This window comes from Nansenia antarctica (assembly GCF_963989245.1).
Source record: "Nansenia antarctica genome assembly, chromosome: 2".
Lineage (NCBI taxonomy): Eukaryota > Metazoa > Chordata > Actinopteri > Argentiniformes > Microstomatidae > Nansenia > Nansenia antarctica.
Genome location: NC_137675.1, coordinates 30,627,767 through 30,640,747, shown reverse-complemented (window position 1 = coordinate 30,640,747; position 12,981 = coordinate 30,627,767). Strand labels below are relative to the sequence as shown.

The 12,981-nt window shown below is 48.7% G+C and overlaps 2 protein-coding genes across 2 annotated transcripts; both read left to right on the top strand.

The window, feature by feature from the left end:
* Window positions 1-535: 535 nt before the first annotated feature.
* LOC308151022 (histone H2A-like) lies at window positions 536-919 on the top strand (the record flags this gene model as incomplete). The annotated part of the gene is made up of 1 exon (XM_080523830.1): window positions 536-919. The coding sequence occupies one exon, from the start codon at window positions 536-538 to the stop codon at window positions 917-919; it is 384 nt and encodes a 127-aa protein (XP_080379956.1).
* An 8,973-nt stretch (window positions 920-9,892) lies between these two features.
* LOC308150109 (interferon a3-like) lies at window positions 9,893-12,032 on the top strand (the record flags this gene model as incomplete). The annotated part of the gene is made up of 4 exons (XM_080522974.1): window positions 9,893-10,033; window positions 11,002-11,151; window positions 11,592-11,666; window positions 11,937-12,032. The coding sequence occupies 4 exons, from the start codon at window positions 9,893-9,895 to the stop codon at window positions 12,030-12,032; spliced, it is 462 nt and encodes a 153-aa protein (XP_080379100.1).
* Between the last annotated feature and the right edge of the window lie 949 nt (window positions 12,033-12,981).

Here is a 12,981-nt window from a genome sequence, read left to right as displayed (position 1 = left end):
GCGTCCGCCAGGGGAATGCTCTCCTTGAACCAGGCCATCCTCTTCCGCCTTTCCGCGACGGAGAGGAGAGAGCAGGGGAGACAGCTGGGGGAGGCGACCAACGCCGCCTCGGCATGTTGGGGGCCGAGGCAGACGTGGCAGAAGTCGTGCTTGTCCTCCGCTGCTAGGAAGTCGCAGCGGCAGGCGTCCCGGAGGAACTTCTTCGTGGTCGGCGGCGGACGATCCATCGCTGAAGGGAAGTGTCTGGCGGGTTCTCCAGTCTCTTGTAGTCGTCCTTCTTGCAGTCTCAGATGTAAACCCGTACTGACATTTTTGGGAGAATGAGGGAACGGAGGACTCCCCTTTTATAGCACCCCAGGGCGGCCGCGGACATCGAAAAATTCAGTCATTGGCTACTTTAGGTAGCGGGGTAAACCAATAGGAGCAGAGCTCCCCTATGGGGTGGAGCTCCACGATATAGAACGACACTCAAAGCAGCAGGACTAATATCACACTCTTTTCTTCAGCTTGTCAACGTTCATTCTCAACCGTAACCATGTCAGGAAGAGGCAAAACTGGAGGCAAGGCCAGAGCAAAGGCAAAGACCCGCTCTTCTCGCGCTGGGCTTCAGTTCCCTGTGGGCCGTGTTCACAGGCTCCTACGCAAGGGCAACTATGCCCATCGTGTGGGCGCTGGCGCACCGGTCTACCTGGCCGCCGTGCTCGAGTACCTGACTGCTGAGATCCTGGAGTTGGCCGGTAACGCCGCCCGCAACAACAAGAAGTCTCGTATCATCCCACGTCACCTGCAGCTGGCCGTCCGTAACGACGAGGAACTGAACAAACTGCTGGGCGGTGTGACCATCGATCAGGGTGGTGTGCTGCCCAACATCCAGGCAGTGCTGCTCCCCAAGAAGACCGAGAAGCCAGCCAAAAAGTAAACTTCCCACTGCGGCCTCAGCTCCTCAACCCCAAAGGCTCTTTTAAGAGCCAACCACTTCTCTCTCCAAAAGAGCAATGCATCATCCATCCTCTGTTTATCTGCGCCATGAGTGTCTCATGTTGTGAAATGTCCTCATTATTATCTTATGTACATGAGGCAGAGAAAACGCACCAACGATACACACAGTTGTGACAGAAACATTCCTCATGATGTGACATTTTCAGCATTCAAAATAACATTCAGTTCTTTAAGGTTCCCGTTCTTTAAGGTTCCCTTCCTTGTTCTTCGATATGTAGTTAATGTTCGTTTGGTTCATTTGTATGATCTTGGCGGAGACAACTAATGATGGAAGGAGAGGATAGAGGACAACAAACACAGTAAAAGGACGTCCAATGGAACACAACCACCATAAAGACTAAATAAGTATCTGCACTCTTTGCAACATGCTGATCTCTGTAGGCTACATAATGTTTACACAGTTCTCATTTAGGCTACTTGTGTATATATATTTTTAAGCTGCAAAGTCCACATCTATTTTCATGTTAAGTTATCAGCTCTTTAGTCTAGTAGTAGATTACTTTATTTATTTTTGTTATCTTCACACTTGCTTTGGCAATGTAAACGGTTGTTTCCAACGCCAATGAAGCCCATTAAAATAGAACATTAAAGGATAGATTATAACAAAAGTTCAAGGATACATCTCTGTGAAGCCAGCTGTTTGGTGGAGGGGGCAAACAATGTTTGAATTTATGGCGGCAAAGGCGTGGACGGGGCTCGTGTCCAATGGCAGCCGAAGAAGGGGGTAGTGGTGGTCTAGTGGATAGTGAGTTGGACTTGTGATCGGAAGGTTGTGAGTTCAAATCCTGCCTGAAGCCACACCACTACTAGTGTGCCCTTGGGTAAGGCACTTAGCCCTCAGTTACTCCAGGGGGAATGTCCCTGTAATTCGTAATTGTAAGTCGCTTTGGATAAAAGCGTCTGCTATATGGCAAAATTAAAATTAATTAAAAGAAGGAGGTGACAAGGAGCCAATGAGCTCGTCTATAGTCGCCACCCAATCGGAGCACGACCAGGGCTTTATAAACCAAACTCTGAGAGCTTTTCAAGGTTATCTTCACTCCAACTGAACGTAGGAAGTTAGCGTCATGGCCAGAACCAAGCAAACCGCTCGTAAATCCACCGGTGGCAAAGCCCCCAGGAAGCAGCTCGCCACCAAGGCTGCCCGTAAAAGCGCCCCGGCGACCGGCGGCGTGAAGAAGCCTCACCGCTACAGGCCCGGCACCGTGGCTCTGAGGGAGATCCGTCGTTACCAGAAGTCCACCGAGCTGCTGATCCGCAAGCTGCCCTTCCAGCGCCTGGTGAGAGAAATCGCCAGCGAGGCCTGTTATGATTAATAACTGTCCACACTTGGATAACAGTCATCACTTTATTATCTCCTCACATCGCCATCTTGCACACCAACAACACGTGTCAACCGGGGTAACTCCACTACCTTCCGGTGTCTCTTAAAGGTGCAGTCCCACATACATAACATTTACCCCCCCCCACAGGAACCAGAAGAACACAATGAATAACACAACATTATAATTATCAAACTTGATGAACTGGGTAGACTGCCAGTCACCAGCATAGCCATGTGGGTTATTCTGCCACTGAACAGGCTATGCCCTAAACCCTACCCTTGGGTTCACCAGTCCACGTTATAGTCTCTCAGGTGTGCTGGTCTGACCCGGGCACGGGCCGGACGAGCCTCTGGGCGAACCCCGGCCTCCACCAGTTCAGGTGGGAACTCAGCTGGACCCTGCGGTTGTTCTGGGTCTATGATGGGAGGCGATGCCACCTTCCGAAGCCGGCTTGCGTGCCACCGTGATCCGTCGTCCAGGCGAAACGAGGCTGGGCCCAGCTGAGCGGTGACCTTCATCGGCGCAGACCAGAACGAGAGCAGCTTGTGGTCCCGGTTAGGGCGGCGAATCCTGACCCAGTCCCCCTCTGTGAAGGGAGGTATTCTCACCCTCCGTCTCCTATCGAACCGCTGCTTCATCCGCCACTGTGCGTCTGCGACCCTGGCGCTCTGGCCGGGTGCTGCTGCTGGCGTGGCGACCGCTGGGGCCCGCAGCCGATTGAGAGGAAGCTGCAGCTCACGGCCCATCATCAGGAGTGCTGGGGAGCTGCCGGTAGTTGAGTGCGGCGTTGCTCTGTAGTGAAGCAGGGTGCGGAGCAGCGCGGCTGAGAACGGCAGGCCCTCTGCCAGGTGTGCTCTGACCCCATTCTTCAGAGTCTGGTTAAAACGCTCGACCCCCCCATTTGCCTCCGGGTGGTAGAACGCCGTGCGTATGTGGTTGATCCCCTTTTCCTCCACGAAGACGGCAAACTCCGCTGAGACAAACTGCGGGCCATTATCCGTTGTGATGGCGTTTGGATTGCCCCACCGAGCAAACAGAGAGGAGAGGAAGTCAGTGACCACCCGAGCTGTTACGGACCCCGTGGCGACCACCTCTGGCCACTTTGAGTGGAGGTCGTAGGCCACTAGGAGGAAACGTTGGTGGTGTGGGACGCCATGAAGTTCGCCACATATGTCCAGCTGGATGTGCTCCCAAGGCGTGGGTGGCCACTGTAAGGGCTGTAGGGGTGGTGAGGGTGGCGGGCCCGTCTTCCCACTGACCAGGCAGGCCGTGCACTCCTTCACCATCATCTCGATATCACGGTCTATGCCCGGCCACCACACCAAATCCCTGCAGCGCTGCTTCACCTTTACAATGCCCAGGTGGCCCTCGTGCGCCATGGCGAGGACGCGCGCCCTGAGGTCGCTGGGGATGAACGTGCGGAGCCCCCGGGCCACACAGACACCGTTCCAGCAGGTCAGTTCATTCCTGACCCGATGAAAAGGCGCCAGCTCCTCCGGCACTTTCGTGGGCCAACCCTCCCGGATGTAAGTGCGGAGATGGGAGAGCGTGGGGTCCTCTGTCGACGCGCGCTGAAGGTCCTCCAGGGAAACCGTGGCCTGGAGTGGGGCGTGAAGCATGAGCACGAGCTCTGACTCCATCTCGTCTGGGCCCTTGTTGGGCAACGGGCCGGGGTTGGGGCCGCCGAGTGCTGGGACGGGGGTGGCTCGGGAGAGCAGGTCAGCCACTACATTTTCCCTGCCGGGGGTAAACAGTGTGGTGAAATCATACGGTTGAAGCCTCTCCGACCAGCGGTAGATCCTCAGCGGCTTGTGGCCCGAACCTGAAGTAGCGAGCAGGGCCGTGAGAGCCTGGTGGTCAGTTCGCAATGTAAAGTGTCGCCCGTACACATACATATGCCACCGCTCGCACGCCCAGACGCAGGCTAGCGCCTCCCGCTCCCCCACCGAGTACTTTTGTTCAGCTGTGTTGAGGGACCGAGAGGCGAATGCCACCGGGCGTTCCGTGCCCCCCTGGATCTGGGACAGCACCGCCCCGATCGCCGTGTTGGATGCATCACACGTCACGAGTGTGGAGCTCGCCAGGTCAAAGAATGCCAGCACCGGCGGCGAGGTCAGCTGCTTCTTCAGTTGGTGAATAGCAGCAGAGCAGGCCGGGGTCCACTCCCAGACCGCGTCCTGTTTCAATAGTTCACGCAGTGGGGAGGTGGTCATGGAGTATCGGGGAAGGAAACGCAGGTAGTAGGCCGTCATCCCAAGAAACGAAGCCAGCTGAGCTGGGCAGGACGGCTCCGGCAGGCGCAGCACAGCCTCTACGTTAGAGTGTAGCGGGCTGAGTCCGTCGGCGGTCAGGCGGAACCCCACGAACTCGATGACCGGAGTGGCGAAGGTGCACTTTTCCCCATTTAGCGTGAGGTTGTGGCTGGCGAGGACGTCCAACACCCTCGCCAGGCGCTCGTCATGGACGTCCGGTGTCGCACCATGGACCACTATGTCGTCCAGGAAGATGACCACGCCCGGGATGCCGGCGAAGATGGTGGTCATGATCTTCTGGAAACAGCTGGGGGCTGAGCTGAGACCGAAGGGCATGCGGGTGTAGCGGAACACCCCGCCATGCGTCACGAAAGCTGTCAGGTTGCGGCTGTCGGGGTGCAGCGGAACCTGTAGGTAGCCTTGGCGAAGGTCGAGTTTCGAGAACACAGAGGAGCCGTAGAAATGTGCAGCCAGCTCCTCCACTGTGGGCAGCGGGTACCTGTCCGGGATCACTGCCTTGTTGACTGACCTGAGATCGATGCACGGACGCAGGCCCCCTGACTTTTTCTTTACCACCACCAGGTTCGAAATCCAGGGGGAGGCATCGACACGCTCGATGATGCCTGCATCCGAGAGTTTCTGGAGCTCGGCGGTGACGTCGTCGCGTAGGGCGAGGGGCAGGCGGCGTATGGGCTGTATCACCGGATGCACCTCGGGCTTGAGGAGGGGCTGGTGGTTGAATGCGGTGAGGCAGCCCAAACCGCTGAATAGAGCAGGCCAGCGTTGTTCCCACGGCGAGCCGACAGACAAGATGGCGGATCCAACATTGTCCATGAGGGTGAAACCCAGCTCGCAAAACAAATCAAAACCCATGAGGTTAGAACCCTGGTGAGACACCTGAAAGGTGAATGAGGGGAGGGCCTTAGTCCCGTAACGCACAGTGAAGGCGATTGTGCCCACCATGTCTATTTTGGAGTGCCCATAGCCATAAAGGGCCTCGGCGTTGGCAGTGAGCGTTCGGAGTGGAAAGAGCCGCCGTACCGTGGCAGCGTTCATGAGCGACCTGGAGGCCCCCGTATCCACCAGCAGTGGGAGGCGAACCCCATCCAGCTCAACAGTGCACCACTTAGCCGGTCGGGGGGTGGCAGTCACTGAATGGATGGTCGTCTGTGTGGGCCGTCCCGGTGTACCTTGTGGCCGTGGACTGTCTGTTGTGGGGGTAGAGCGGCAGACCCGGGCAAAATGGTTCTGCCTGCCACAGCGCTGACACTGCTGCCCCTTGGCAGGGCAGTTTGGGGCTCGGCTTTGGTGTGATGATGAGCCACAATTACCACAGGCCCGGCGTGTTGTCGTACCCTGGCGTGCAGCAAAGTTCACATCGAGGCCGTCCTCTGGGAAACGGGACTCGGAAGGCTCCGTGGGCGGTGCCACCATTTGAGTTAGTAGCATGGGTCTGGGGGGAAAAGAGCTGGAGGTGGGCGCTAGCTGTGACTTCAAGGCTGCTGCTGACTCGAGCTGGAATGCTAAATCCACAGCTTTAGCTAAAGTTAGGTCGTCTGGCATCATTAACAACTTGTCTCTGAGCTTTGAGTTATTAGTGTGTTCAGCCAGCTGATCCCGTATCAGTTCGTCTTCCAGCACCCCGAATTTACAGAGGCTGGCTAGTCCCCTCAGATCAGCCACGTAATGGTGGATAGACTCACCCGTCTGCTGCCGACGTTGGCGAAACATTATCCGCCGGAGCATTACATTCTGTGGAGCAGCAAAATGTCCATTGAGCAGTGTCACACAGTCCGCGTATCTCGGAGCGGGTCCGAGAGTCCGAAAAATCCGCTGTCCCTCGCTGCCCAGTGAGTGAATCAGCAGGGCTTTTCTTCTCAGGTCACTAGCACCGGCCAACCCGGCGGCTACTATGAACGTTTCGAAGGACTCACACCAGCGAATCCACGGGACCGGTGGATCGCCCGGCAGGGCGAGGAACGGGGAAAGAGGTGAGAGTAGAGAATCCATAATCCTCGTCGCCAATGTTATGATTAATAACTGTCCACACTTGGATAACAGTCATCACTTTATTATCTCCTCACATCGCCATCTTGCACACCAACAACACGTGTCAACCGGGGTAACTCCACTACCTTCCGGTGTCTCTTAAAGGTGCAGTCCCACATACATAACAAGGCCTACCTGGTTGGTCTGTTCGAGGACACCAACCTGTGCGCCATCCACGCCAAGAGGGTCACCATCATGCCCAAAGACATCCAGCTGGCCCGCCGTATCCATGGAGAGCGCGCCTAAGATGACCACCCTGATCTGAATAAATCCCCAACGGCTCTTTTAAGAGCCACCTCAATATCTCCCCGAGAGGCGTGTTTCCATATACCACCCGTCTACTCCATGAATCTTCATTATGGGTCGTCTCTCCAACTGTTAAATTGAACCTGCTATTCTAATTAGTTGTTTAAATCCATACCAATATATACAAAAATCCTACAATATATACAAATATGAAGATTCATCAAATAACATTAAAATATACATTAATAATAATGTAATATACATTTATTATAAGTATAATAATAGGCAGCATATAGCCACCAGGGAGGTAACAAGACACAGATGTGCAGACTAATGACTGAGACAGAACCATACACAAGATCGCCAGGAGAGGGCCCCAGACGTCACACAATACCATAATTCATATTCCGCGTGTGTGTGTGTGTGTGTGTGTGTGTGTGTGTGTGTGTGTGTGTGTGTGTGTGTATGTGTGTGTGACCCTACCATTAGTTCCAGCATGGTGATGGTGTAGTTCTGAGGTTCCCACGGCGGCAGTAACATAATTAAAACACAGAGCGAACACATCAGATAACTGTTCAATATTACATCTGTAAGCTATCATTGATTACTTGACTTCTCAATATGTACGATGCATTGCCTGTAAATGTCATGACGTAATGATCATATTTTACACGAGCTGACTGTTTGTTTTCTGCCTCTTCGACAGAGCAGCCTGTGTACCAGAGAAGCAGTGCAACAAAGACCAGAAATACAGACAACATCAATACTGGATCAAATACAAATAAAATAGGCCTACTATTCATGTTGATAATGTAAATTGTGATTTTTGTTATTTTGTCTGGATATGGTTGCTTGAAATAATAGATAGGGCCTATATTTATCTATATGTTGTATTTTGTTGTTGTTGTATTATAATGTATTATTAAGCTATTGAATTGTATCGTATTATACTGTAATGTATTGATTTTGTGTGGACCCCACTAATAGTAGCCATTGGTTAATGGCTAATGGGGATCCAAATAAACAAACAGACAACCCCCCCCCACAATATGTTTGTCATTTTCTTATTTTATAACCCAAAAAAACATACAATAACAAAGACCAGAAACGCAGACACACACAACTTGCATCAATACTGGATCAAATACAAAGAAAACAAAACTTTCCTCTACTTTGTATAACATAATATTCTCAGACATACATTCCTGGCGTCAGTCTAATACTTTGTTCTCTTCTGACAATCTGTAAATCTGTTGATTTAAAGTAAATTGCCAGGTCATTGTAAAAAAAAGATGTTATATCTTTATTTATTGACTCTTGGTTCAATAGGCTATTAAGATGGTGTTGTGTTTCTGTTGCGTCAAGATGCAAGATCTGCGGCGCAGATCAAAATGAACGAGACGGGAACGTGTGTAGAAATAAGGTTTCTCTTTATTCAACCAGAGAGTTTGTAAGCAGATGATGTATGCAGTAGCTTGGAATCAGAATGCTGCTCCCTGAATTCCAGGAATCTCGTTCTAAATGATGCAATCAGCAGTGATAGAGTTAAAGCTGATGAATCCTATGGTAAATATTCTAGGGTAAACCACACTGCAATTTTGGCTCTTTAGAGACATAGTTCAAGAAATAAAGATATGAGTACGCGAGTGATTATTGTAGGCTATTGCTTGCAAGCAAGAGACAGATACATAACTGAGGTCAGAGTCTAAGAGTCGGTAGAGCACATGTCTGAAGACGCAGCTTCAGAGTAAGAAGAAGAGTAAGAAGAGTAAGAAGAGTCAGAGTACATTATAGGTAGGGTTAGGGTTATACGGGTTACACGGTTCAACCTAGGCTATATGTCATGCGGTGGGGGTACCAGGAACCAGTCATGCAAGTGAGAGGCGAGGCTGAGAGGCCAGTGCCTCCCTGTATGAGAGTTACTCCTCCACCAGCCTGTCTGTGTCAGGAAGTCAAGGCCGTCTTTGCACCTGCAGTCACAAAGACCCACAGTGAGACAGAGGGAGAGGGAGGAAGACAGAGGGAGAGGGAGTGTGTGTGTGTGTGTGTGTGTGTGTGTGTGTGTGTGTGTGTGTGTGTGTGTGTGGGGGGGGGGGGGGGGGGGGGGGGGGGGGGGGGGGGGGGGGACATGATAAGATACTGCTGATGAGAACATGACGTTCTTGGTTCATGCAGCTTTATTCATATTTGTTTGGCCACCTGATACACAAGTAAAGCACAGGGTGTCTTGAGACGCACTATACACACATTAGTATTATTCATTAGGCTATTTGCTAAACAATATGAACAATAAATGCAATACAAACAATATGATGTAACACCAGAGACCCCCAAAACGCAAGACAAGACACCTCCCCAGAGCAGACAGGTGCGCCGTGAAAGTGAGTGACGTCACTGCGAAATAGAAAACGCAGAGGTGAGAGAAAGTCGCGATCGGTTCTGACGTCACGTCTCTCTTCACTTTCACTTTTCGTTTGCAGCGCGAGGCGGCGGACAGCTCCGACGCCGCGGGGACACGCGCCGATTGTGGATTGAAATCTGAACGAAACCCGCTTAAATCATCTCTAAACCGAACCGCATTCTTCTGAAGTGTGATACGGAGAATCGACTTCGAGGAGGATTTTGTTGTCGTCTTGTTCCAGAAGAGGAATGAGAAATGAGATGTGAAAGTGTGGTTGTAACCAGAGAACACCGAGCTGCGAGACTACCGTCTTTATCTCACCACAATTCTACTGAAAGCAGATGTGGAAACAGTCAAATATGTTTTCAGTGGGAATATGTAGTTTTGTTCCTTTCGCCCGGTCCGGAGCCAGAGGACGGGCCGCGGACGGTGTTCCTGCCGCCTTGCAGCGCCACTGGCCGGGGGAAACCGGGGAAAGTGAAAGTCTCCGCCCCCGCTGCCTGAGTTGGGAATTTCTCCCCCGTTTTCCCTTTCCTAACTCCAGACATATAAACAGCACAGGTAGGTACCATGTTCACATCCCGCTGGGAAACTAACAGGAGACTAAAGTGTATCTCGACATGTACACGAGCACCATGCAGACCTGGACGTGTGTTTTCATTCTTCTCTGCAGCGCGCCGACGGCGTGTCAGGGATGCGACTGGCTACGTCACCACTACCGGTACCTGAGCAACGAGTCGTTGTCGCTCGTGGACACGATGGTGAGTTAACGGTTATCGGAGCTCTGCACGGTGACACAAGGCAGCCTTCTGAAGACACACCTCAGCCTCACGTGCTGAGATACAACGAGGTTTATGTGATTGTTGTGATTGTTATTGTCACTTCGTTGCATTGCTGATGAGCTGACTTGCCCTGAGCATTTCATTACAGCGTCTACGGCTGTATTATGTTGACAAATCAACTTTGATTTGATTCGTAGGATATTGACAATGTGAATGTCTGAATAATAATCTAGGAGAGAATTAACTGTCAAAGTAACACTCAAGTTTAAAAGTATTGTTTATTATTAGAGATTTAACAACGTCTGATGTCTGTGAATGACCTCCACACTCTGCAAGCATTTGTCTTAGACCAGGCTGCCTGACTGAGATGATCTGTGACTTAACATTTGTATCTGTGTGTGTGTGTGTGTGTGTGTGTGTGTGTGTGTGTGTGTGTGTGTGTGTGCGTGTGTGTGTGTGTGTGTGTGTGTGTGTGTGTGTCTGTGTGTGTGTGTGTGTGTGTGTGTGTGTGTGTGTGTGTGTGTATGTGTATGTAGGGAGGAGAGTACACCCAGGAGCACATGCCGGTATCTTTCCCGTATTCTCTGTACAGACACATCCATCAGGCTGAGGTAAGAGACATCTGACATGCTGAAATAATGTTGCTAGATAGATAGATAGATAGATAGATAGATAGATAGATAGATAGATAGATAGATAGATAGATAGATAGATAGATAGATAGATAGATCGATCGATAGATCAGAAACTGTAAAAAGTAAAGATATATATCTTAAATCTATCTATCTATCTATCTTATCTATGCTTGTTCTCTCCATGGAATGAAGTGTCTTTGAGGACTGAGAAAATATAAATTATTCGCTATACAAAATAAATGCATTATTATCATTGTTGTTGTTGTTGTTGTTGTTGTTGTTGTTAATAACAGTATCTCTCTCCTTGTCCAGTACTCAGACAGAGTGTGGTTCCTGAGCGAGGCGATCCGCCACATCAGGGATCTGTTGGAGGGAAACACGGAGGCCGTCACCTGGGACCAGACCCGCCTGGAGCACCTCCGCCTCATCCTCCACCGCCAGTCTGACAACCTCACAGCCTGCGTGAGTCTACTGTTATAACCCTAACCCTACTGTTATAACCCTAACCCTACTGGTTATACTGGTTATACCCCTAACCCTACTGGTTATAACCCTAACCCTACTGGTTATACTGGTTAAGTGTTCTATTGTTCCATTCCATTCTATTATGTTATATTATGTTGTGTTGTGTTGTGGTGTGGTGTGGTGTGGTGTGTTGTGGTGTGGTGTGTTGTGGTGTGTTGTGTTGTGGTGTGGTGTGGTGTGCTGTGGTGTGTGGTGTGGTGTGTGGTGTGGTGTGGTGTGTGGTGTTGGGTGTGGACACTGTGGTGTGTTGTGGTGTGTGGTGTGGGGTGTTGTGGTGTGGGGTGGGGTGTTGTGGTGTGGTGTGGGGTGTTGTATTCTAGCTGTTCTTATCTTACGTTCAGGTAACTCAGAGGCTAACGTGTTGTTGTGGTGTGCAGGTGTCAGACAGGAAGCCAGACAAGAGGCTGGAACGCTACTTCAGGAAGCTGAAACACAGGGTCCTCAGGAAGATGGTGAGGTCACCTCCAGTCATAATAACAATCATAATAATCACAATCATAATAATCATAATCATATAACATCAGCATTATAATAATCATATAACATCATCATTATAATAATTATAATGATAACAATCATACAAATAATAAAAATGATAATAGTAATAATAATAATAATAATAGTAATAATATGATAGTAATAATAATAATAATAGTAATAATATGATAGTAATATTATTATTAATAATAATAATAATATGTGTTATGTATTGTTTGTTGCAGAAGTACAGTGCTCAGGCGTGGGAGCTCATCAGGAAGGAGACCAGAGATCACCTCCTGAGGCTGGACATCCTGGCAGCTCAAACCAGGAGGCCCTGACCTCTGACCCCTGGTCACCTGACCAAACCAGTTTATAAAGCGTCCATCAAACTGATACTGTTTGTAATGTTACTTACATTTTTTATTTATTTATTCTATTTATATGTGTAATTGTGTTGCACATTTTTATAATAATGTATTTATATTATGATGTATTATTATATTTATGTATATTATGATGTATTATTATATTTATGTATATTATGATGTATTAGTATATTTATGTATATTATGATGTATTAGTATATTTATGTATATTATGATGTATTATTATATTTATGTATATTATGATGTATTATTATATTTATTTATATTATGATGTATTATTATATTTATGTATATTATGATGTATTATTATATTTATGTATATTATGATGTATTATTATATTTATTTATATTATGATGTATTAGTATATTTATGTATATTATGATGTATTATTATATTTATTTATATTATGATGTATTAGTGTATTTATGTATATTATGATGTATTAGTATATTTATTTATATGTTGTATTTACTTTTGAGGCCTATGGAATTCCTGTGGAATGTGAACTATGTTGCCTACATTGCTTTACACTGGAAGTGTAAAAAACTCAAACGAGAATAAAACCTTTTTGTGAACATCGTCTCATTCTGTTCTTGTGTTACCTACTGAGAGTGGATGTAACATTATAGCACAGGGATATAGATATTTTAAATTATTAATATTGAAAGTACAGGGGTGGGCAGGACATGTACCCCCAAATAATCAATTTTATATGACGTGTAGGTCTGCATCTGTATGAAAACTGTTAATTTGGAAACATTTGGTTAACTTAAACCGAAACTCAGCCAGTATAACCCAACCACACAGGGGCTTTTAGAGATTCATAAGGTGGGTGTCAGTAAGATGACTGGTCCAACGTATTTGTGCTGCTCCCTGATTGGGACAGCGATTATGTTCAAG